The sequence below is a fragment of the Polistes fuscatus genome, unplaced genomic scaffold (assembly GCF_010416935.1).
Source record: "Polistes fuscatus isolate 324 unplaced genomic scaffold, CU_Pfus_HIC Scaffold5, whole genome shotgun sequence".
Taxonomy (NCBI): Eukaryota; Metazoa; Arthropoda; class Insecta; order Hymenoptera; family Vespidae; genus Polistes; species Polistes fuscatus.
This window is the reverse complement of record NW_025113129.1, coordinates 4,362,720-4,389,232: the sequence shown is the minus strand read 5'-3', so window position 1 is coordinate 4,389,232 and position 26,513 is coordinate 4,362,720. Positions and strand designations below refer to the sequence as shown.

General features: G+C 37.4%; 2 protein-coding genes across 4 annotated transcripts in view; one reads left to right on the top strand and one right to left on the bottom strand.

The window, feature by feature from the left end:
- The window catches only part of LOC122522313 (mediator of RNA polymerase II transcription subunit 20), an 80,234-nt gene that overhangs the window by 14,075 nt on the left and 39,646 nt on the right, over positions 1-26,513 (top strand). Inside the window, exon 1 of one of the 2 annotated variants that reach the window (XM_043643304.1) lies at positions 9,929-10,136. The exons of the other annotated variant lie outside the window; for it this stretch is intronic. Coding sequence (XP_043499239.1) covers positions 10,097-10,136 — 40 coding nt within the window. The 5' untranslated portion in view covers positions 9,929-10,096. Of the gene's footprint in view, positions 1-9,928; positions 10,137-26,513 lie in introns of those variants that run through there. 2 annotated transcript variants of the gene reach the window in all.
- Positions 1-26,513, bottom strand: part of LOC122522312 (facilitated trehalose transporter Tret1-like) — a 63,066-nt gene that overhangs the window by 7,074 nt on the left and 29,479 nt on the right. The window contains exons 1-3 of one of the 2 annotated variants that reach the window (XM_043643302.1): positions 16,620-16,665; positions 15,287-15,463; positions 1,405-1,506 (exon numbers count right to left, since the gene is read on the bottom strand). In XM_043643302.1, coding sequence (XP_043499237.1) covers positions 1,405-1,467 — 63 coding nt within the window. In that variant the 5' untranslated portion in view covers positions 1,468-1,506; positions 15,287-15,463; positions 16,620-16,665. Of the gene's footprint in view, positions 1-1,404; positions 1,507-15,286; positions 15,464-16,619; positions 16,666-26,513 lie in introns of those variants that run through there. The other variant, XM_043643300.1, reaches the window with a different exon arrangement.

Genomic DNA, 26,513 nt, shown 5'->3' with positions numbered 1-26,513 from the left:
AAAATTTATATTAATAATTATATTAACAAATATAATATTAATTTTAAACGCACAAACTTTTGGTTCACCCTAATATGTAAACGCATCAAATTATTTCTATTTTCATAGAAAACCTAATACATTTGTTATTTTTCTATGGAAGAAATAATAAGAGAAACAAGCCGGAAATATCGATCAATAGAAAAATTCGCTCGTGTAATCGAGGCGTTGAATTTATTAACTAAGCGTTCGAACTAACATAAGGAGTTAAAGAGTCCAGGAAGAGGAGTTAGGTGGTTCTAAAAATTCTTAGACATCCTCAGAGATTACAGAGCAACGTGAGACAAAGTCTAAACGATATGGTTGGTAGTCGTCGACCAGTCCGTGGCCTTCGTTCACAAAAGAACGCCCAGGCTACTCGATATGCATTTTAAGCCGAACCACTCAATTAAGCTCCGCTATCCCTCCCTCGTATTTGCATATCAATATGGCCGAGTGCCAAGAAAGTAAGCTTCCCTCTAGGACCCCATTCGGATTATTCGAAAAATCCTCGAACGTGCGATTAAAATGAAACTCATTCTCTCTCTCTCTCTCGTTTCTTCAAAATACACCACGGAAAAAGTTAAAGAGAGCACAGTTTCGATGAAATTTGTCTCTCTTCGATCTTACATTAGGAAGGCTTTTTTCCGAACTTACAATTTTATTCTCGAGATATATAAATTCATTCGAACTAGCATACTTGAGACACTAATATATGAGAAAGTACACGACGTTTTTACGTTAGGTCTCTCCGTGTGTCGATGAATCACGTTAAAGTACGATCGACCGATTTAACTTTCCGATAATAGATCTCTGCAAAGATCCCATTCAGTGGTAGACCTGCTTACGCAAGTCCATGTCAACGGACAAGATCGTAGTCGTAAGGTCTCGTACGATCTTTCGAAATTTTACCCACGCGATTCAGGTAGAAGCAAAAAAAGCAATCTTGTGTAAGATAACGCGGAACAATTTCAAGATCTTTAAACGAACCAACCAGAAATGGTATTGTCATTTTTCTAAGATTCATTCTTATCTCTCTACTCGTGCCCTTTCTACTTCGTGCAAAGTTACAATCGGTCGTTGTAACATGTGTGTGTGAAAAGAATGAAAGTAGAAAAAGAATAAGAAGAAAAGTCTCGAATAATCCATGCAAGCTAATTTTCCTCTTCGTTTGTCCGCTTAGAAAAATTGTTTGAAGTAAAAGGTACACCTTTATTTATGCAACCCTTTTTGCGTTAGAATCTCTCGGAGAATGTTAAAAGGTAGAAAGAGAGGAAGGAAAGTTTAACAAGTAGCCGTAGGTTATGCGACGTTCCATTGTGATTGCATAAAGTCTTAGAATGTATGCACGTATCTCTTGTATAAATTGAATAAACGCGTTAGTACCTGCGACATGTGCTGCGGTTTCGTTGCAGTCGACGTCATATGTACCACGGAAGCTCTGGGCATTTTAAAGCTGTCCTCGGCTTCGTCCGGTACCGTTGTCACCTAAAATTTCAAAAGATTCTATTTCAATATCATCTCCCTGAAATGTTTTACAATTTTCTTTTTTTTTTTTTCCTTTCCTTCTCTTTTTATTTTGTCTTTATAATATAATGGAATGAAAATACAAGGATCTTTGAAGGAACTCTTCGTCATTTTCTTGCAAAGTACAAATGTACCTTGCGAGAGCTTTTTTTTTTAAGGATCAGTCATCTTTAAAGAAAAAAAAAGATCCCTTTCGCTCAAAGGAACTTTCCTCTATTCTTCCTTCGGAAAGAAAAATCTTTTCTTAGGTGGATACTTTTATCAGACATTCTCCCACTCTTTGTATCTCTTTCTCTCTCTCTCTCTCTCTCTCTCTCTCTCTCTCTCTCTCTCTCTCCAACTCTGTATATCGTAGAGAAATACCTCGAACAACATCCCGTAGCTCTCTCTTTTCCATCCACCGAAAATAGAAATTATTAGAAAGCCTATGCTAAGCGCTTAGAAGACTACTAGTATGCTCGGCCATTCGTATTATCTTCCTTTTCGTAGAACACAGTCCAGACCGATAGCGAGTTAAAAAGGACTCTCCCAGTTGTCTGTTGCTATTATCGTAACACTCTCTCCTAAATTCTATCTTGCTCTCATTTTCCTATCTATAGATTTAACCGAAAGAAAAAAATAAATGTTAGGAATTATTTATAGGCAAGGAATAAAAAGAAAAGACTAAAACCCTCCTTCCCTCTCCCCAGATGATTCGACCGATTGCGAGTGAAGACCGCTACCTCCATCCCGTTCGATGTTTCGCGATATAATTTTCTACTTTCCTCGTAAAGTTAGCGTACATACGTAGTAGTAGTAGTAGTAGTAGTAACACCTCGTGGCCCGAGACATTATCGGTTTAAGTTTGAAAATAGGGTTTATCTAAATCGTTCCACACGCCGGTCTACGTTGTTTTATTTACGTCTCCGAACGAAACTTCAAACCAACGAACTTTGTCCGATCATATGATATAACGTATGTATATGCCGACTTCTCTCTCGACGATAACGCGTACGGGTATCCGTTGAATTATGCCAACAGTCGTTCGGCCTGTCGTACTGTTCACGCCTTTCGTGATTTACGAGAGACTGGTTTGGTCTACTCTGACAAAATTTCCCTTTGCTTCCGTACTATACTGCCGAGCGAAAACGTTCGTTTGCTTTACTACGCGGCAAATCTTTTCAAATCACAGCTACGAAATATCCAAAACATTTACTCGTTCGTTATTCAACCAGATTTCTTGGGATGAGATAACGCACATATCTCGAGGAGTGGAGGGACAGTCACCTGTATTTATCCCTAACTCGGAAAAACGTTTATTTCTCGTTCCGCGACCTTTCTGATCGGAGAAGAGAGTCGTCGGAGCACATTTTTCCTCGGCGTTTACATCTTTCATACTTTTGACTCTCGTTGAATTTTGTCCCTTTTTATTTTTCGATGATACGGGACGATGATACGTGGACGACACGCGACATCCGAAAGATCCGAAAGATCCGATTTTCAATAACCGACAAGATGGTAGATAAGCTTTGGGGGAGGTCTATCTCAGATGCGATTTCTCACGTTTTCTCTTTTCCCGCATCATCCGCCAACTTTCCTTTTCCTTCTATCCCTAACTACTAGCCCGTTTCCCCCCTTCCTACTTTCTTCCTTTCCTCTCCTCTCCTCTCCTCTCCTCCCCTGGGATTTATCTTTCTACGTTGCAAGAGGTTTTCCAGAGCTCCGCCGACGCCCCGGCAAAACGTAGTAGCAAATCAATATCTGCAAACGCTAGGGAATTCTGACAAGGTCGATCGATTCCAAAGGAAATTACAAACAGCTGATTCTAACTCGCTACGCGTTATCTATACTTGTAGGTAGGTAGGTAGGTAGGTATACTTCGGTCTGGAAATGAGTGTAAATATGGTTGGACGTTATCGCGTTAGTCGTTCAGAGATTCCTTTTTCAAAGCAGAAGGTATAACGTTACACACCCTGTCAAACAGTTAATACCTAAATACATAGACACACAACATATATACGCGAGTATGTGTACATTAGCTTGCGAACGAATACAGATACCTTGATAAACGTATTGTTTTCCTTAGTCATAAACTCTAAGAAAACATAAAATATATGGCTGGAATGATCGCTTAATAACAATTTTCAACAGAGATTTAATAAGAGATATTTGCTCCCGGCAAAGAGCAAAGAGAAGAAACGCGTCAGAGTTTTAGTCGTATACGCTTGTTAAATGTACCTTTATGTAATTATTATCGATTTTAACGATAAATATTCGCTTTCACGAATAAAGGATAAAACGATTTCTCTCTATTCGCGTTTTAATCTGATTTACGGGAGGACTCTGCTAAAAAAAAAAGACAGAGAGAGAGAGAGAGAGAATGAGTCGATCGTTAAAACAATTTCGAAAGAAATTCGATTTCAGAAACTTATCCGCGTTATTTTTTTCGATAAAACTTGCAATTTATAATTTTTCATTAGTCAGTATCGATTTATTTCAAGCACGTAGATTGTGCATACGTATATATACTTAGGTATATATGCAAAGAGTCAACAAACTCGTTACAATGTTACGTCATTGTTGTTTCAAATGTTTCATCCTCTTCTATCCGGCGTTTAAAGCAACTACAGTTAGCAAAACGCTAGAATAGAACGTATATTTCGAGAACGAGATCTTCATAGACGCCGACTATGAAAATCATAAATTTGGAATAGAGTACATGTAACGGGTACTTATCTATGTGTGAAGATATGTGTGTGGCGTCTGTATATTTAAATCTTAAGAGGGTTCGTTAAACGTAGGAACGCTTTTATTACGTAAAAATAATCAGGTCGAGAGATTGCAAAGTGTATATGTATGTACTGCTGCTATGTACGATAGGTTAGTAGGAGATAACTCTCGGCACTCTTATTCTTTTTTCTTTTCTTTTTTTTTTCTCTTTTTCTCTTTTTTTTTTTACTCCATGTAGACGAGAAGCGCTTGTCTCTGCATGTAAAGCGTGCGATATATCGGCCGTGATGTAAACACCAGATATTCTTTCTCTCTCTCTCTCTCTCTCTGTCTAACTCTCTCATTCGGTCCATGCGCAGCATCACCGCCAGAAACCAGAGAGAGATTACAATAACATTGCGAGAAAGCTTCATAGTTATTTGAACGTACCGAAAGAGAAGAGTTTTTAACGTTACGTTCGATTATTTCGATATTAGCTCGAATAAAAGAGAGCAATAAGATAAGCGAGCTTACTTCGTCTGGCATTTAATTTAAATAGCAACCGTTTCGAATGAAACGAACCTTAGGATAATAATCGTAAAAACTCGTCGGATACAATACTGTTCTACCGTCTAATAAGAGAACGAGAAATGGGTGGAGGGGGACGGGAAGGGGAAAGTAAGCATATATCGTATTCGTAAATTTTCTTATCCCTCTAACCCTACGCGTTGTACCCATTACGATTGCATCGTCTTTGTCTTTGTCTTTGTCGTCGTTGTCTTCTTCTTCTTCTTCTTCTTCTTCTTCGTCGTCCAGACTGATTCACGCCAGGCAATTATGCGAAATTACGATGGAATTGCAGAACAGGACAGACGCACGATTGTATTTGCTCTCTCGTGCCGTGTTCCGTTTGCTCGCCTGCCGTGTGCATTTACTTTCTCTCTCTCACACAAACACGCGCACGCACGCAAACTTCCCTCCCTCTTTTAGAATTCGTTCATCGTCGTTTTTATCTCCGTTGATGAGCTCCGACCCCGAATCGTTAGTTTAGCAATTATAAAACGCTCAATAATCGTTACTACTCTCGCAATTACAGAGAGAAAGAGAAAGAGAGAGAGAGAGAGAGAGAGAGAACGTCGTCGTCACTCTTTCTATGACGCTTTTCAATCGAACAAACACTGCGTCCATAATTCTGTCTCGCGGTTTCATTTAAATCGCGATTAAGTCGGCCGTCGGTCGGTCGGTCTCTCTCTCTCTCTTTCTCTTTCTCTTTCTATCTCTCTCCCCCTTGCCCATATAACGCGCTCGGATTAATTAAGTCGATATTATGCAGACTCTCCTCGAGTATTATGACCCTCGGCTATTCCGATTACGTTACATAGTTGGCAACATTACGTCGTTAAATAGTTCAGACTAATAGCATTAAAGTAATACTAACAGATGAATAAAGAAAGAGAACGAGAAAGAGAGAAATAAAATGATATCACGGGGGGAGGGTGTTAGTGATGGGAAGAGAAAAACAAAGTTTCATAAAAAAAACGTCTAAAACTTGACGCCCATCGAAAAATGACGTTCGTTCTTTTAGCTTTGATCTCTTTTTTCTTCTTTTCGTTTTTGTTTGTTATTGTTTTTTGTTTATCAAAAAAAAAAATAGGTTAAAGTTAAGGAGAAAGATAACAGGCGATCTTTGAACGATTAATAATAATACTAAAAGGTATAGGTAAAAATCGATGGTGGTTAATATCGGTAAACGGTGGTCGTCCGTTCGTCTTCTTCCTCGATATTTTTCATTCTCCGAATGCTTCTTCTTCTTCTTCTTCTTCTCATCGAGCTTCTTTATCGACTTTTACGACGAGAACTTCCAAGAACGGATTTCATTAGCGAAAGAGGCTCGGGGGAGGGGGAGGGGGTGGGGTGGGGCGGGGGTCTGTGTGTCTGTGTAATAAAAAAAAAATGCTGAGCCAACAAAATCGACGTCTCTCCCACGGTTGTCCTTTCCCGATTCCCCCTCCCCCCACCCCTTCATTCTCCCTCGTTTCTAGGCTTCTCGATCGCTGAATTTCGGTTAGATACCAGATGGGGGAAAAGAGAGAACACTTTTAATGTTACGGAATGTTCAGATGGGGAAAAAAATGTTTGCTGTATTAATCCATGACGTTAATTACCTTCTTAACAAACCGACGACGGTTAATCGTTAATGCATCGGAGAGAATGTACGTGCTGACTGTATTTTGAAGTCAAATGAAAAAAAAAATCCAACAAAAAAATGGAACACAAACCGCCCTTGTAGTTTCTCGAATATATCACACACTCTATTTCCTTCGTAAACTCGCGTCGTCGTTGCTTTCATCGTTTTTTCTTTCTATCTATCTATCTATCTATCTATCTATCCATCTATCTATTTCCCTTAGATACGAAGAAATGTTTTTTTTCTTCCGTGTATATTGTAGACAGCAACCAACCATTTTCCATTCGTCAAAATCATCGGCTCGTGCAGCCTCCTTCTTCCACCCCACCCAACCCCCGGTTCCCTTTCCTTCCCGTGCTCTCCTTTTTTCCTTTCGATGCGAGAAAATTTAAAAGAAAATATCTGTTATATAGAAAAATATAGAAATAGGTGGTGCATTCCCAAGCTTACACCCCGTATTTCACGTTTTATTGGGCTAAGAAACCCCCTCCCCTCCTCTACCGTATCCCGCCCTATCCCTCCAAGCAGATCTATCCTCTCAGCGATAGGAAAGGTTCTCTTGGCATTCGGGTCAAGTGGCTATGAATATCTGTATACAGCTGCGGCCGTCCAAACCAACCGGCCAATTTGTTTCCGACGTTTCACCGGCTACTATACTTCTTCGCCTCTTCTTCTTTCTCCTTTTGCTTACCTTTTGCAGAAAGAGAGAGAGAGAGAGAGGGGAAGTGGGAGGAAGGGAGGCGTGGTTAAGAGATGACTTATGGTTTCGCGTTAAGAAAGTTTTGGAAAATATGCCGGAAGCTCGTTATCATACGACACCTCTGATCTTCGTAATACTTTTTACGAATCTTTCTAATCCTCTCTCTCTCTCTCTCTCTCTCTCGGATCTACTTATACTTATGAAAATCACATTTTATTCCTGCCGAATATCGTTAGGAAAAAGAGACAACTGGAGAGTATAATAAAAGATCGGAAAATTTTCATTTCTTTCACTTCCTTTGTATGTCCGAAACGTTTTGGCAATAAATTGGCCGAAAAATTATGAATCAAAGTAGAAATAAAGGATTCGATGTTCAAGGTACATTTAGCCTGTAATCCCCCAAGAGATGCACGATGCATTCTGGCTACGAAGTTGCCGAGTAATGACCAGAACTCGGTATAAGTCACGATCCTGTATTACGAGGCGTGCTCGCGAGACCATTTTGGGCTTTCACCGGATGGATGGAATGGGGGACCCTCTTCCTTATCCCCTCTCTCTTTTTACTTACGAGATATCGTCAAAAATAATTTCTATTCAATATTATAATAATAATAATAATAATAATAATAATAATAAAATCATTTTAAAATATGAAAATCATATTAGGTCGACTAAGAAATATGGAAAATAAGACGAAAATAATAAGTCCCTGTTTTTTTCTCTTTCTCTTTGCGTAATTGTTCAATTATGTAGCTCTCCTTTAGTAAGCTCGGCGTAGCCGGTAACACGCCTTTTGTTCCATTTCCAAAAGGAAGCTCAGGTAGGCAAGCAGGCAGGCAGGCGGTAGCGCGTCCAAGTCCAAGCTAAGAATAACTCTTGAACAAAGTCGGCACGTGCCTAGTTGCATCTACCAATCTTCGTCTTCTTCTTCTTCTTCTTCCATCTCGTCTGCTTCTTCTTCTTCACCTCTGGACAGTTGTAACTGGTAATCGCGTCGACCAATGCGGTTTCTCACTCTCTCTCTCTCTCTCTCTCTCTCTCTCTCTCCCTCCCTCCCTCTTCCTTTCTCTCTTTCTCTCTGTCTCTTTCTTCTTCTTCTTCTTCTTCTTCTTCTTCTTTCCTTTCTCCTAAGTTCATCGATAAAGAAACGTCGTCTTCTGTCTCTCGCCTAGGAGCACTTACCTGCCGATATTTAAACTCGATCCTGTTACAAGTTTGCGTGCACGCAAGAGCCTACTTGGAAATGAAAGAACGAAACAACCGTCCACGTGGCCACGCGTAGGTACTCCACGAATAAACGACTCGGGTTTGCTCCCACCCCACCCCACTCGGTTCCGTTGCTGTCTTACTATTGCAGTTTGTTGATAAGTTAATCGAGAGTCTCTCGCCAGAACGATTCTTGCTTTTAAAGTCGTTCCAATACACGACGGATGCTTATCTAATTCGTTGCATCTCCCTCCCTCTCTCTCTCTCTCTCTCTCCCTTTCTCTCTCTCTTTCTCTCGCTACCTACCTATCTATTTATGTATCTATCTTTCAGATAACACCTGGTCCAGTAAAAAAATGTCGCAATATCTTTTTCTCGTGGGATTCTTTAATCCTTGTAAAAATAAGATTGTCATTAATATAGTATATCAAAGCTGCAATTATATTACATTATATATAATTTATTTATAATTTTTTATAATTTTATTATATTTATTTATTTTTATTTATTATAGTATATTTATAATTTTTGTTTGTTTTGTTTTAACCATATGTTTGTTGCTTTGAGCCGATATTGCTATACTACTATTATAGAACCAGTATACTTTTATCTACTATTTTTTTTTTACTTTTATTTACTTTTTGTGCGTTACTACTATTATAATGATAAGTTTAATAATAATTACATAATTTTAATTTCCGTTTTGTTTCACCTATATATTATATTGTACTACACTGTAATTAATGGTCTTTAGAGAGCTTAGGTTCTAAGATCAATAAAATATTATTAAATAAATAAATAAATATATGTGTATATATAGATGTAGAATAATATTATTTATCGAAAGACACAACATTTAACGGCGAATCGAGTATTAATCGTTAGAAAGGAAGCTTCTTCTTCCTCATTTAATACGAGACAGGGATATCCATTGCACCAGGGTTTCGTAAACGATCTTTCGATGGTATCGTTTACGAACTAAAGAAAAAGGAGATTATCCACCCTTCGTAAATTTTAGTCGCCTTGCATTTCTAGGGATGTTTGACAAAACCAACTATCCGACCCTTCCTTCCGATCAATTCAAGTCCTCTTCGATGTCCGTTCCAATGTCTCGCATCCCAAAGGGAAAAAATAAATGTTACTTAACACTAATCTCGAACCTTGAATACCAAGGGCATCTTTTATTTTTATTTTTTTCGAAGTGTAACTACTTAGACAACGGTAACGATAAAATTGGATGAAACAACACGAAGAAAGAGTGAGATAAAACGCACAGAACGATCGACAGTTGAATGAGATTATTAAAGATTCTGGGTTAGTGTTATGTGTATATGTTTGTGTGTGTATAGACACATCCCATCGAAAGGAAAAATAAAAGGGAGATGAAACGTTTTAACGATTAACCAAGTCGCTCGCATTGTAATGCAATCTATGACGATCATCTGGCGGTTTCGTTCGCATAACCAAGACAGAAGAGATAGAGATAGAGAGAGAGAGAGAGAGAGAGAAACAGAGAGAGAGAGAGAGATGGACCACTGGGGAAGCAAATCGGCTTGGAATCTCAACGATGGCTAAAGCTTCCAGTTTAGTCGTGACGTCTGCCGAGCGAGACGTTTAAAATTAAATCTAGGCATAGCCGGTGATCTATCAGAGACCTGCTAAAAGACCGTTTAGCCAGTCCCGCTGTTCGCGTAGAAAATAAAAGTCTTTACGTCCTATGATATTATGCCGTTGGTGATTATTTTCATTGTTAATCGATTAATTAATCGATGTTACGAGGAAAAGTAACATTCGTTTATCGCAAAGTAGGTAAGTTTGTCGAAAGAATGTCGGGGAGTTGGTTTAACGACCGTTTAACATCCTTCTAGAAAATCTTACGAATATGTTCGACCCTTTTTCCTCACAGGGAAACAGGGGCGAGCAAATATTTGTATGTACCGCCCCTGGGATTTAACAAAGTAGGCAAATCTTGGATGCAAACAGTAGATTCTGTTAGCAAGAGAGAGAGAGAGAGAGAGAGAGAGACGATTGGTTCTAGCGGTTTTTCGATCTTTTATATTTTCGAGACGTCGGGTTAGCATTATTTCTCGAGAAATATCATGGAAGGCACGCTAGCAAGCAAGCAAACAAACACCGTTCCGCGGATACGTCCTTCCGGTTTCGAAATTGGGAGCTATTTACACACGAAATTAGCTACGTTCCGAGGCCGTACAGCGGTCAGGAACCTCCATTGTCTTGTCTCGGGACTTCGATGAATATAATTTCGAGCGTTGTAGTACCGTATATCCATCAACGTGGCCTTAATCATCTCGCCGAGATTAAATTGAGTCTGTTGAATCTTCCTCGAGTTGAATACCTACTCGACCAAGATTAAAACGAAGAAGGAAGAAAAGTTTGCAATTTCTAAATTTAGTTCCAGTTAAAGCCAACCTGCTGACTGACTCTTTCACGGAAATACTTAACACTTATCTCACAACGAAATGCATTTCTACGGATACCAACGTTTCTCTCGTATTTGAGATATTCTATCTTTTATTGCTTTCAACGTCTACTACTACGTCGAACGAAATTGTAGCATAATCTTATGCTGCCTGCCGTTTTACATATTAACACGGAAGTCATTTAACCGATTCGATCATTTACCGTCGTTCATATCGAAACGTCAAACGACAACAGAGAAATCAAATAAAATTTCCAAAAACGCAAACAATTGTATGCGTTTCAACGACAATATTATCATTTCTCCATTAGTAAAATTTGAATAGAAAAATAAATGGAAACGCAATTATTATTTGGAACATTGACGAAATAACTTTGCTATTCGATTGATGAACGATTTAGAAGTAAGCTTTCGAAAAATAAACGCGTATCGTGTCGGTCCTTATCAACCGGAAATCACAAGAGGCAAAGGTACAAAAGCGTAGAATAAAGTTTTCAATGGGAACGACACCAAGTGCAATCGTACTTTTGGTCTTCTTCTATTCAAAACCGAGAGCACACAGAGTGAACTGTCGTATACGTAAGTTTCGCACAATTGCGACTTACAAATGACAGTGGCACTTTTACTCTAGATCCGAACGAAACCTACCATTGTTCTAAAGACGTTTTTAAAAGTACACGTTCGAACATTTGACATTGGACCGAATTTCGTCAATTTAACGATCGTTTGTGTGTGCTGACTCGAAGGTACTCATACTGATTGATACATTATATTGTATATTAATATAATATATTATATTATATATCAATTATATTATATCAATAAATATTATATATTATATTGATATATATATATATATATATATATATATATATATATATATATATATATAATTGCTACATACATATTTTTTTAATCGAATAAAAACCAAAATTATTCTCGATACACCTAAAGCGTACGAGAGTACACGTTCTAAGTATAGAAAAAAGAAAGAAGAAGTTGAATAGTTATCTCTAAAGATCATACAATATTTATCGTCGAGTTGAACTTTTTCATCTCAGAAAAGTAACTATAAAGGAATGTTAAGACGAATACGCAGAAAAGGTTAAAATTTATTAGGGCACGGGCTAGGCAAACAAACCGCTGAGCACCGCTGTATTTGCGTAAACGTATATACGTTCCTGTCGATGTATTCGAAGGTGCAACCCTTTCATTAACGCGTAGGCCACGCGTTCTATTATGCCTGACAAAACATGCGATTCCATTGTCGGCGAACAATGTACGTCGTGGTCACGTGTTCCACTTTCGATCATTATTCGCGAAGTGTGCATAAAATTGGCAAATAGCTTACGATTCTCTCTCTCTTTCTCTCTCTTTCTATTTCTCTTTCTCTCTACCGATCGCGAGGGTGCACGAATGAACACGAGAATTCTTTTCACGCGACGTCTTGACGCCGTTGACAGCTGTCAACGTCGGCGTCGAGTTGCTCCTTCAAAAACAAAGATCGAAGAACGAGAGCGGCATCCCTAAACGTCATACAAGAGAGAGAAAACAACAGTCGTGTCTAAATCCTCGACCCTTCGAAGCTTTACGCACGGTGCCCTTTAAATGGTCGATTTAAAATCTATCGCTTGCTACTCGAAAACTGGCGAACAGTGAAATTTTAACGACCCATCATCTGTTAGCTCGAATGAAATGATTAAAAGACGCAATAACCGATATTATTGGCCACGAGAGAAAGCTTAATTTTTCTGTTTTTTTTATCTCTCGTTTTACATTCCCTCTCTCTCTCTCTCTCTCTCTCTCTATCTATCTATCTATCTTTTATATTTTTGACATAAACGCGACGCGTGCTACGGAGAGATAAAAACGTTCGCTTTTGTCTACTCTCGTTCATCTTAAAAAACGGCCATTCAGAATCAGACAGTCTTGATCCCCCTCTACACTTGATGGAAAGGAAAAAAAAGGGTCAAATAGCGAACGGTTAGAATGGTTAAGTTTTCCCTCGTATCTCGTCGAAAGTCAAAGCCACGAATGAAAAGAGAAAATAAAGAGAAACTAGTATTAGTAGTAATAGTAGTAGTAGTAGTAGTAGTAGTAGTAGTAGTAGTAGTAGTAGTGGTGGTTTCGTTCTATCCCTTCCCATCGTCCTCGTGTTTTATCACAATAGGAAGAGGACCCGTTGAGTGATACTTCCGACAAGGCAATCCACTGAAAAATAGATGAAGAGATCTTCTTCCTCGGTAGTCGAGCACGCGTCAACTTCTGCTCGTTACATATTATATATACGAAAGAAACGTTTGTCTTCTTACTGCGTCGTTCTTGTCTTACAGCACACGCGAGATGATTACTTACAAACGTGCTGACCCTATAAAGTTATTCGTAATAACGAAATTCATTGGACTAGGTAAGAGGGAACATCTTAACACGTTCCCTGCCACGTGTACCGTTTTCGATACACGCTACAATGCATTTATACACCAAGCTGAATTTTTTCATTTGAGATGTTTTTGTCTAAAAGTAATTCCTGGTAACACTTGACTTAATGATGTTTACAGCAATATTTGAATCGTGTACTGATAACCGTACACTTGGCGTAGTAATTAGTTATGTGTAAATTATAATAGTGAAACCATGCGAAATATCACAAAAAGAATGACCTTTTGTAATGATTACCCTAATAAGCTATACTTATGCATTGATTGTTTTAACAAAATTCATCGCTACATGAAAATATAAATCAAATAAAGAACACACTTTCTATATCGTATATTCACTTTTGTACATAACATTTATTTCAATTATTCAAAACGAAATAAATTTAATTGATTAGTGTTATTTTGCGCATTTTGTCGTTTTAATATTTATAATTATAAAAATAATATGTATACTATATCAAAAACAAGAAAAAAAACAGGTATTTATAGAAACTTATTAAACTCGTTATCGTGTACCGAAAACGGTACACGTGGCCTAGAAATGACATCTTCTTATAAACAGCATGGCAGGGAACGTGTTAAGAGGCTATTCATTTTCTATTTTTCTTATCTTTTATTTCGATTTTCAAATAAAAAGAAAAGTAAGAAAAAATATAATAATTTTAGTTAGGTGCATAGAATAATGAGTAAAAGGAATTGACTAGCGAAGGTCGTCGGTTTGGTAACGCAAACGGACATGACACGATACGACACGACGGTCGAGGACACGAGCCAACTCCTTCGAGCTTCTCTTTCGAGCTTCTCTTTCGACTTCGGGGTGATAAATCGAATCTTGGAATTCTACCGTGAGCTTAACCCGGATAATCGGTCGAGGAGACGGCGGCGTGCTCGCTGCGTTTCCTTACTCAACGATGCCATATAAATTGTCCGGATTTGTAGGCTAGCGAAAGGATTAAAACCGTTTAAACAAATCTTTCTTTTCTTTTTTTTCTTTTTTTTTTTTTTATTCGGGTGAATGGTCAGGGTTCAAAGTTCTACTGCTGATACTACTAGTACTATTCTATTGACTCGTCAAATACGTTTCCGATGTTTATTGATTGTTGTTTTTTTTTTCCAAAGGCTTCGAAATAATCCAGAAGAATTATCGAAAAAGTTGGAAGACGGGATTCGGACTACGAGATCTCGTCAGCAATAATTTATTTATGACGATTTACGCGAGATTATATTTTTTCGCAAAAAAAAAACGTTCGAACTACGACGATTAACCCTTTGAGTACTGAATACTTTTAGCTGAAGTATTTTGTAGAGATGGAATAGTTTATTATTAGTACGACTGTTTCCGTTAATTGATATTATAAATTATATTTTTTCTTCTTCTTCTATTAGGACTGTGTCCTGTAATCCTAAATTATATTAAATAAATACAATTTTTGTTTCTTAGAATATAATTTTTATATGACAAGATTCAAAACAATAATCAAGATGCAAACCAACGTTACATTATTTCACATTCATATTGGCAAACGCGTATATGCATCTCAATAGTCCACCCTGACAACTTTTACCAAACGCATATATGCATCCATAGCCGTCAAAGAGTAAAGGAAAACAACAAAAAAGAGGCACGGGAAAGAAAACGTGTACCCAAACGACGCGACGCGAACGCGAACGATTAATTAATTATTTAACGCCTTTGGAACTGTGTGAAAGCCATTCATGTTTCTTTCCTCTTACATGCAGATCGCGTCTTCAAAGTCCAAAGCAATCTTCCTTGTCACGATTACTTCCCCCTTCTCCCCCACCTTTTCTCTGAAAACGATCTCAACGAGTAGTAACGATGTTTACAAGTTAAAAACTCTCGTTTACGCGAACTCGCTCTCATTGTCACTCGGTATATACATTCGTTTTCTTTTCTTTCCTTTCTTTCTCTTTTTTTTTTCTTTTTTTTTTTCTAAAGAAACTCACCCGCGTGGGAAACAGATAGATTACGTTTTTTATAAACGCATCTTAGGTTACGCTAACAATTGTTAGAAATAAAAACGTAGTAGCATCTTTAACTCGCATGTATATTAATTACTCACGTTTAAACGTAGAACGAAACGTATATTATAGAGCACGTGGCGTTGTTCCTTCGTTGAAGCAGAACGATTAGGAGTCGTTCGACAGGCACGTGGAAATTTTTCTCCTCCTTCTCCTCCTCCTTCTTCCTCCTCCGTTTCGAAGAAGTACCACCCCGCCGCAACTTTTCCCCTTTCGTACTTGATAAAAAATATTCCTTATATATATATATTTATCTTCGATCTCTCTCTCTCATTATTTTCGCGTTAGTATTTCGAAACTATTCGATTATCGAGAATAACTCCTTCCGAAAATGTGCAAACGAAAATCGATTCATTTCTCGAATGGAAAACGCAATCAACGAACCGTTCGTCCGTGTGTCGGCAAACCTCTCTCGAAGCTAGATCGTTATAATTAGACTCGATCGAGCCAGACGCGAGAGAAAGAGAAAAAGAGAGAAATAGACAGAGAGAGAGAGAGAGAGAGAGAGAGAGAGAGAGAAAGAGAGAGAGGTTTTATTTTCTCTCCTGGTATCTCGAATCTTGTTTTCCACTGGTGTTTCGCGAGAGATCATCGAAGGCGCGCCGGACGCGACACAACCCTCTCTCTCCTCTGAAAGATCTCTCTTCCGCGTCCGTGTCCGCGTCCGGGAAAGAACAGATACTACTACTACTACTAATACTACTACGGTAGGTTACGCGCGAAATCTGCTGAGAGACCAAACGTTCCTCTCTCACTCTTTCTCTCTCTCTCTCTTTTTCTCTCTCTTCAAACGAAGCACACAGTCACCACCGAGAAAGAGAGAGAGAGAGAGAGAGAGAGGGAGAGACAGACAGATAAAGAGACGGATCGACGCATGCCCGTCCTATTCTACGCTCAAGTCATATATTTATAGCGTCAAAATGGAGAAGTCCACGTGTAAATCGTCCGTGACACGATTTTCCGAGGCAATGCTCAAAGGGACTCTCGATGATTTACGAGAAAAAGAAAGAAATAGAGAAAGAGAGAGAGAGAGAGATATCTTTGTTTCTCCCCTTTTCTCCCTCCTCCCTACCGTGCGTCTCCTTTTTCTTTTATTTTTCTTTTTTTTTTTTTATTTTTCTTTTTTTCCAAGAACCCAAGACAAACGGACAGACGGACGAGCGGACGGCGGCCAATGACAGAAATGCATCGGATACGCACCGTCAAATGATGACTTTGAAAATCGTCTTAATTAAGCGCGATTAACCGAAACCGAAATGCCTTTCCTCTACGAGCACGCGAACGGACGACCAAGCAAAAGAGAGAGAGAAAGAAAAAGAATGAGAGAGAGAGAAAGAGAGAGAGATAGAAATGGTAAGAGATCACGCGAGTTACTTTGAACTACGAGAGGCTGCGGCGACTTGTTGTTCGCTTGGTGACCATCGTAGCACTGAACACCGAGAGTAGTTCTCTCTCGTGCGAGGAGCGTAGGGCTTCGGCTTCGTGTATTCGATCTCCCTCTCCTTTGCCCTCTCTCTCTCTCTCTCGCACTCGGGCGTAACCACCCCTGACACTTCGCTTCATCGCACTATTTTGTTCTTCTCATCTCTTTCTCTCGCTTGACCTTACCCTTCCTCTCACTCACTCACTCTCTCCCTCTCCCTCTCTCTCTCTCTCTCTCTCTCTCTCTCTCTCTCTCTCTCTCTCTCTCTGACACTCACACTCGTTCATTTCTTCCACGTGTAAATTCAAATGGCAACGCGCATACACACGCTCGCCCACGTGGGTCTCCACGATATTAAACAGCAGCAGAGGAAAAAATTGTCAAGACGATGAAGACGTTTGGATTCTCTGACAACAACATCCTCCAATGTTACGCGTCCGTAAGAATTACCACCGTCGTTCGTAATTGTTTTGATAATATCTCGGTAAACTACGTGATTTTACTTTACCTTCCCTTCCGGGAATTTTTTCTTTCGAATATTATTTACCTGTCATTATATACGTCATTGAATACACATCGTGTTTACTAATACAACAGTAATGCGTAATATGTTTATTATTCGTTTCCACGATGAAAAATGTAATGATACAATAAGGAACGTGCTTTGTTACATTAATATCGCATTACGATACGTGTCATCCGTGTTAATCCTTCGTTTAAATATTCGAAATGTCGTACAAAATATCATTCCTAAAAATAATCTACTTTCCGATATATAATTCTATGTGTAAGTAATTTGTATAGGCGAGAAGGAGGGAGGAGGAGGTACATCAGTAACGTTAGCGAACTAGGTGAAATACCTTCGGGGGGTTGGAAAAAAAGGGGAGAGCAAAAGTTTGATAAAAGAAACGGTTTCTTACGAGTTACGATTACGTCCCACGGTATTCTGATTTTCTGCCAAACTTCTGACAAACTTTTCCGATGTTCGATCCATCCTTAAAAAACTTTCTACGTAGGAATCGCTAATGATCAGTTAAGAGAGATAGTTCTAAATACTTTCAATGAGAAACTCTTAGAAACGACAACTATCCGGGGATGCGCGACAAAAGTACTTCTCTTTTTTTCTTTTTTTCTTTTTTTGCTTTTTCGGGAACAAAGAGTAAGTGAAATTCACCCACCCCTATCCTTCTTGTATTCTGGATAATTACGAAATTGCGATGTAATATAATATAATATATAGTTTAATATATTTTTATTAGGTTAAACCAAAAGTTCGTTCGTTATTTTTTATTAATATTACCAAAATAAATTTTACAAAAACAATCCATTGTGCAATTTATAACACAATTTGTAACACAATAAACGTACGAACTTTTGCTTCACCCTAATATTATATTATTATAATATATATTAAATATATGTAAAAAGAAAACCATTATAATTATATAATGTATAATTATATATAATTATAATAATATAATATTATATTAGGGTGAACTAAAAAAGTTAAAATATATAATATAAAGTATAAATATATAATATATATTATTAATTATAATATGTAATTACGTAGAATAATAATTATATGTAATTTGGTGGTAGAATGAATTTTTCAAGCCAAAAAGAGAGAGAGAAAGAAAGGGTCGTTTATACGAGAGTTATCGAAAAAAAAAAAAACGAAAAATCAGTGACGCGTTTTGTACGGAGCAAAACATTTAACGATTTCGCGTAGCTCTCGGCCCACGCATCTCGAATCAAATATAAATGCAAATCTATGAATACTCGCGCGTATAGAGAGAGACTCGGCGGAGGCCGCCGCCGAGAGTTGCCGTTTGATGCAGGGAGGAATTCACAAACGCGTCTCTACTCATGTAATGCAATCGAATTTCGAGGTGTGTAAAAGTCTTGTACCAGTCGTGTCGCACAAGGACATATTTTCACCCATCTATTTGATTCACAAATGAAGCTCGTTAATACTTTTATTCGCATTAATGTTTTTTCCTACTTATTTCCAAAGGAATCCACTATGGGTTTCTTGTTTTTTTGTATCTCCATTTGTTCCTTCTTCTTTTGCATTCTTGCGTAATCGGATAAAATTAAAAGAGGGAGGAGAAGAAGAAGAAGTAGTAGTAGACAGGAATGAAGGAAGAAGAAACGAAGGTAAGAACGAACGTTACGCCACATAAATCTTGAAATCTTCATTGATCCTTCTTAAAACCGATCCCGACGATTACGCCGTGAGAAAACTATTAAATGGAATTCCATTAACGGCCGTTAACTCTTTGCATGCCGATCGAATGACAAATGGAAAGAGAATTACACGTCTCCTCTCTTCGATACTGATATGTATGCGCACCTGTGCCCATTTACTTATGCGCATTGTGCGTCTGGCATTAAGGCGTCTCACAACCAAACAGACGCACGATTTCCGACACCCAGAGAGACGTTTTCAAGGATCTCGAAGGACACCGAGACGCCGATATATAACTCCCGCAATTTTCACTTCGAACCTTTGCTAATTGAATTTATCAATGGAAGAGAAGGGGAGAAAGGAGGGAGAAAGTATTCATCGAAGATCATTCACATCTTTCTTGAAAACCGTTTCACGTTTTTCTCCAACGTCATCTGAATAACACGTGTTTACAAATTTTTCTACCTACTATGACCCAACGTCATCGTTTCCTTTTTCTTTTTACCCAATAATAAGATGAACGTTTCTTTTTCTTTTTACGCATATTCTCTTAACATCGAACGTACCATGGCCGCTCAAATTACCGCATTCTGTAATTTGTAAAGATATGGTAATTTGTAAAAAATTCGGTGAATATGCATAAAATGTACATTACTCATTTCTAAATAAAAGAAGGTATATTATTCACTATTCAATTGGCTAAAATCTTATTCTATATGAACAAAAATATGTTTCTTTTAAAAAATGAATTAATAGGAATAAATATACGCGAAGTGTCGATGCAGGTTTACTGTTAATATCCCGAATAAGGGAATATTTCAGATAATATCAATATCCAAATAATAATCATTCCTATTAAAATGTACATAAAATTAAATTATTCATTTCTAAATAAGGTATATTGTTCACTATCCAATTGTTATATAAATTCTTCCAATTGCTATATAAAATCTCATTTTATATAAAATATATAATTTTTTAAAGCGGTCATTTGAACGTTCACGATAGGAATAGGTATATATTAAATCTCGGTACGTTTAGCATTAATATTCCGAATGAGGGAATATTTCAGATAATATCAATACTCAAATGATCATCATTCGTATTAAATGCATAATAACCATTTGGTTGTTATCTTTAGTATAATAAGAACTCCGGCAAGTATTAAATACGGATTTATTGAAATAAGCCGAGAGTTTGATCCCCTCCTTACAATTATTGCGTTCTCTTTAATCCCTTTGATCTTTTATCCCCTTGAAAAAAAAAATAACTACTCTCTCATCTTTTCGCTCTTTACTTCATTTTTTAGATCGTCCTAGATTATTGGTTTTCCGTAACACGGACTGTCGAAGAAGTTTGGAAAAAGAGCAATCCCTAAGGAAAAGAGAAAGTTCTCAAATTTGTACTGGTAGCCAGTAACGTTCTTCCCCGCTTACGATTATTACCATAATATCAGAGAAAAAATACATAAATGTTTCCTTAAATTACATTTAACCTGTAAGAATAATATAAACGATGTAAAGATATTTAACTTTGTATTAGGATAGAGACCATCTTTAATTTGTAACGAATTCGATAGACAGATAGACCAGAGTGAGTGCTTTAAAGAAGGGGGAAAAGAAAAGAATAAGAAAAAAAGAAAAAGAAAAACCGAGGCGTTCCGCTTCTTCGAGCATGAATGGGGACCGTTCTAGAGACAATATTTGTAGTAATAACATCTCGAAGGTTCCTTCATCCGCGTTTGAAGAAGCTGAAGAGGCTCCTTCTAACTCCTGGGACGGCTTTCAGCGCCTCGAGATACGTTTCCCCTTATTCCTCCCGCCCCCCTCGATGATGTTTGATTTGATTTTCTGTCTCGGAATAAGCGTGACAAGCGTCTTATCGCGAGTACCAGCTTGACTACTCCTACGCATTTTACCTCTAGGTAGACGTTACATAGGTAGCTAATGCTTCTTATACGTTCTTTCATCCGGTTCTTATAGACCCGTTCCTTTCGAAAGGCCTCGCTCAAATTCTGTTCTATTTATTCACATTGTAACGTAAGTTCCTCTCATTGGAGGAACCCTTTTCTTTTACTTTTAACTTGCATCGAGCAATAACCACATTTCGTAATAACGACGCGACGTTGTCCTTACATTTATTTCAACCTGTTTTGGTAACGCTCTCGAAATAGGAAAAAAGTTCTAAGGGGGGGGGAGGACGGGAAAAAAAATAATAAGGGAGGCCCGGAGAAAAGACCCTTTTTCTGACTTTAGTATACTTTCCGCGTGTAAACGTTTCTCCACGCACGTGACGTTTATACAATATGCCTCCATACAACGTATGCCAAGTGAATATTAAGAGCTCTTATTTTCTTCTCTCTCTCTCTTCTTCTTCTTCTTTTCGTGTAACTTAAAAAAAAAAGTCGCTTAGCCGTTTCAATCATACGTCCTTTATAAAGCGCATGTATATTGAGAATATGTCGAGACACAAGTAATTTAACATGGCTTCGAATTTTTATCTTAACCAATGACGACAGTACTTTTTTCTTATATTATTTTCGAAAAAAAAGTAAAGGAAGTTAAGAAAAAAAGATCCATCCGATTGATCGTGTTCGATCCTCTCGCAAGCAAGCAATCAATCAATCAAGCAAGCAAGCAACCAACCAACCAACCAACTATTCCGTTCGTAGTTGAAAGGGAAGATCCTCTAGTCGCGAAAAGTTAGTCGAGGAGTGGCTTCAAAGGTCTACCGCGTCAAAGGAACTCGCTCGTTTAAACGGGCATAACTTAGAAACGTATGCGGATGTCCGCCGAGCAACCAAGAACCAACCTGAACGACGAAGTCGTACGTACGATTTATTACGAATTTGCACGCCTCTCCCAGGGTTCTTCGTGTATATTCGAACCGTTAGAAGGTGGTTTGTATATGCGAACCGGCTTTTCGTTAAAATCAACGAACATCCTTAAGAAAAGATAAGATGATCCCGTTTCTGAAGGGAAGTTACTCGACTCTCTTCGGTAACCTCGTAAATTCGTTTTACGCATCGACTTGACGTATCCGTCATCATTCCGCGAGGATGAAAAGAAGGGAAAGAGGAAGGAAATTACTATACGAGTTTTCATACTCTTCATCAAAGCGAATGTTCGACTTTCTCCCCGTACGTCTTTTACCCGTTGATAAAAGAGTGCCGAAAAGTAAACGTCACCGTCTCAACTCCCGAGATAATCCTACGGGATATTACGAATGTCCGCTTTTGCCTTGGACTGTCAATTAAAAGTCGGATTTAAAAATGAAAAGGAACGCGAGCACATCCCAAACCTCCCTCCTATGGTCCTCCCTTCCTTAGGACCGTTCGAAGGTGCTACAAAGAACAGCGACCGTATTAACATCCCAACGAAACGTTTACGAACGAAACGAGGACTCGTCGATATATTCTAGACAATAAAATCGATATGGCCCTTTGTCCCAAGGAATCATCGATCAACATTCGTCCGACAGACGCGCATTACGTTACTTTACGGCCTGTTTAAGAGCTGCAGTTAAACATTCGTAGAAGCGGCCCTTGACCTCGACCGCTTGCTTCTCCTCGTTTTCTCTCTTCCTCGGTAGTTTCTTTTCCTTTCTTTTCTTTTTCTTCGAAAGCACATCTCTTGACGCGTTGGAGATCGTTGAACTTACATTAGTACGAAGGAAGAAAAAAAGAAGGAAAAGCCGATTCGATCAATTCGATATTTTTCATGATCAATCGACATCGATTATATTGTGCGCTCGTTAAAGCAGGCAAAAACGGTTTCTTCGTATTCGTCTTACCAGTTTTCGCAATGGTCTCTACCGAAAGAAAAGGAACGAGACTACGATTTGCATCCTCGTTATGCCTGCAATCTAAAACGACAATAAAAAAAAAAAGCTCAACGTTTTTCGTATGGAACCGGAAACCGTTCGATATCGAGCTCTTCCGTTCGTTCTTCCGTTTTGCTCTTCTCATCATTATCGTCGTCCTGACCGAGTCCACCTACTTTTCTCTTCCTTCCTTCGTTCCTTCCTTCCTTCCTTCCTTTCTTTTCTCCCTTTTTTTTTTTTTTTTCTTTTTGTCCTTTCAGGTGCTCCGCTTCGTTAACTCGACGAATCTGGCACACTTTTTCTATATCTATTACCACGTTGTCGATTGATTAGTCAACGATAAGGTCTTTCTTTCACTAACATTTTTCTTCTCTTCCTACTCCTCTTCCTCCTCCTCCACCTCTTCCACCTTCTCCTCTTCTTTCTCTCTCTATCTCTTTTTCTTTCTCTCCGCTATCGTAAAAGTTTTAATTAAATCCGGCTCTCGAAGCCGTACCAGCAACGATTGTCTTGCCGTCGTTCCGAAATAAACTTTCGTCTCGGTGATCAAGGTCAAATGACTTCCGTTTACCGGAGGGTGAACAAAAAAACGAATGGGAAATTTTGGCGAATGGGAATTTCGCGATGGGTTATATTTTCTTCTCCATTGGTCACCGATCGTTCGTTCTTCCGAAGGAAAAAACATTTGCTAACGGCAGATTTTTTCTACTTTTCCTTCGGTTAGATCATGAAAATTAAATAAAAAGAGAACGATCGGGATAATAGCAGGAGATAGATTTTTGCTGTTTTGGCATAATGAAAAAAGAGTTAAATGTTCCGAGTTTTTCTCGCATTTTACTGTACATGACAATTTTAAGATGTTTATAAGTGACTTTTTACAATTGAGGTTATGATAAATAATAAAATTTATATTTATTTTACAATGAGAGAGAAAAAGAGAGAAATATATATTTTTCAAGTAACATTAAGTGGTTTCAATATTTGTACCGAGTTATTTAACAATAAATATGATGAAGTGATGTGCTGTTATAGGTTATAAAAGTGATAACAAATCAGAAAGAAATTACAAATAAATTATTAAAACGTTAGAAATACCACAACAAAAAGTTATTAATTATTAATAATAAATTAAATAAGGACACAATGTTGGATAAATAAATTTTAAATATTTGTTTTTTATTTTAAAAATATATCTACTTTAGAAGTTTTATTTACATTTTGTAATTTGAAGGGGACCTCCGCGATGATGGCGCCATCTATAATTTGTATTTGGTTTTCACGCCGCGATGTTTTAACATTACGATCGTTTTCTTTTTATTTAGTTTTCATGGGTTAAATGTTCCGAGTTGGCGCGCATATGGCACATTTAAAATATTCTATAGGATCAAGGACGGACATACAAGATTATCTCCTTCTGTGCTTTATTATTACTTTTTTGTAATGATGAGATTATCCAGCCTCCAGAAGCAAACGCGGCGACCTCTCCTTCTTCCAAGACTTTTTTTTTTTCTTTTTTCTTTTAATTAGCATATATAATCTCAAGCGTAAAATAACGCGCGTACACGAAAGGATGAACGCCGAAGAAGTGGTTCGTAATCTAATTGAGTGTCTCAGAATGATATAAGTATCATTCGTTGAAGATTCATTAAAAATATTTTATAGATCGAATCGAGATTAATATTGAGATCCGAGTTAAAAAATTCTTTTCTTTTAACAAGCAAAATAATTTTGATTCTCGCTCGCGTAAGAAATCGTTAAGAAATTCGATCGAATGAAAGATTGTTGTACTCTTTAGTTCGACAATCAAATATAAAAGGCGTCGATATAATTAATTAATCATATAACACGGTAATAAATATAATCTCATATGCAAATGAAGTTTCACCTAACGATTTATTCAAGGTCTCGAATATTTATGATAACTCGTTTATCTTACTTCTTATTTCAAACAAAATTAAATCTTTATAGAAGCATATATGTGGAATATATATTTATTTATCGAATTATTTGATGAGATTTGAAATGAGAAAAAAAAACAATATATATATTGAACAAAAAATTCTTGACGCAAACCTGACGATACTTTCGAGTGCGAGCAATTTGGATAAAAATTTCTTTCTTTTCTCTTGGGGGTTTTTTTTCTTTTTGTTTTGTTTAACGCAACAACCTCCCTTACCCAAGAAGATATCCTCTTCGTGTCGACGCTAACGTTTCCATTAACCTCGGTTTAAGGCCCGTGCGTGACTTTGACGAGGATCGAATCCTTCCCCCTTTTACCCTTCTTTTTCATCCCATATTATTCGGGAACACTTGGGAGGTCGCTTGTAATCGGCCTTGCGGCAAGCCTCGGATCCAGCTCCTTTCTTTTCTTTCCTTTTTTTTTCTTTTCTTTTCTTTTCTTTTCTTTTCTCTCACTCTTTCTCGTATGCTAGCCCACGACTTTTCTGCTCGATTTCTTTCTCGATAAAATCGAATGTTTACGTTCTGTCGACCGAGTGATAAGAAAATATTTAAATATTTAAATACTTAGGCGTAATGTTTAACACTAAACCTATGTCTACACTTCATGTATACCTATTCCTATTGTGAACATTCAAATGATTGTTTCAAAAAATATATATATATATATAAAATAAGATTTTAGCTAATTGGATAATGAACAATATATTATCTTTTACTTAGAAACGAATGATATAAACTACTTTATGCATTTTCACTGCATTTTTTTATAAATTACAGAATTCATACAAATTACTATATTTTTACGAATTACCGGACGCGGTCAATTTAAGGCCTTACATACGTCTAGCAGCGTCAAAAATGCGCTAAAAGAAAAAAATTTTTTAGTAGGGATAACAATAGAAATTTATAAAAATAAATAGTACGCATTGTTTATTGCTATTTAAATTTTATAAAAAAATTTTATTTTACTTTATTTTTACAAAAATTACTGTAAAAATATCACGTGATCCACAACACTAAGAATAAAAAGTTGCTCCACGGTCGGCATCATATCTCCAATAAATGTAAAAAATTTAAAAAAATTCTTGTAAAATAATATTGTAGTAATTTATAGTTTGTTGAGCCGAAATTTTGAATTTCGGAAAATTTAACAATTTATGGCAGTTTTAAAAAATTATTTTTATAAAATTTTTAAATCAAAATATCAAAAATCCGGCTCGACAAACTATAGAGAAATCGATCTCAAATATTTAAAACAAATCGAATCAAAAAATATTAAAAACTGTATGAGTTATCATGCAGACCGTGGCGGAAAAAGCAGTTTCGAGAAAAACGCGTTTAAAGTTTTAAGTGTCTCAAACAAAAGACAGCTATCTGCGCGCACCAAACTCTCGACGGGTAGTCACATTTTCTTCCATAACTTTAGATCTATAGCGATTTTGTGCAACCGACTTTCACATAAATAATCTTAAAAACTATAGAGACCAAGAATCTGTTAAAAAAAAATCAATTTCTCGAAAATTCTGGACGTATGTAAGATCTTAACCACACGTGGTAAGTTTAACGTTAATATACTCATACATATGTGTGTGTTAAGTGTAAATATACTTTCCTAATTTCATTCGATAAACATTTGAGAATTTCTAAATTGCTAATGAAGGAGTATCCGTGTCCTAAAATGAAAACTGTTCGTTATTGGGGAAACTAGAAGCAATATTCTGAACACGTAGAAACATCGTCAATGATCGAGAAAGAGATGGATGAGGATGATGAGTATGAGGATGAGGGAGAAAGAGGAGAATTTGTAAATGGCAAGAGGGATAAAATCGAGTTTCGCTGGAACATTGCCGACTCCGTGCGTAGTAACTAT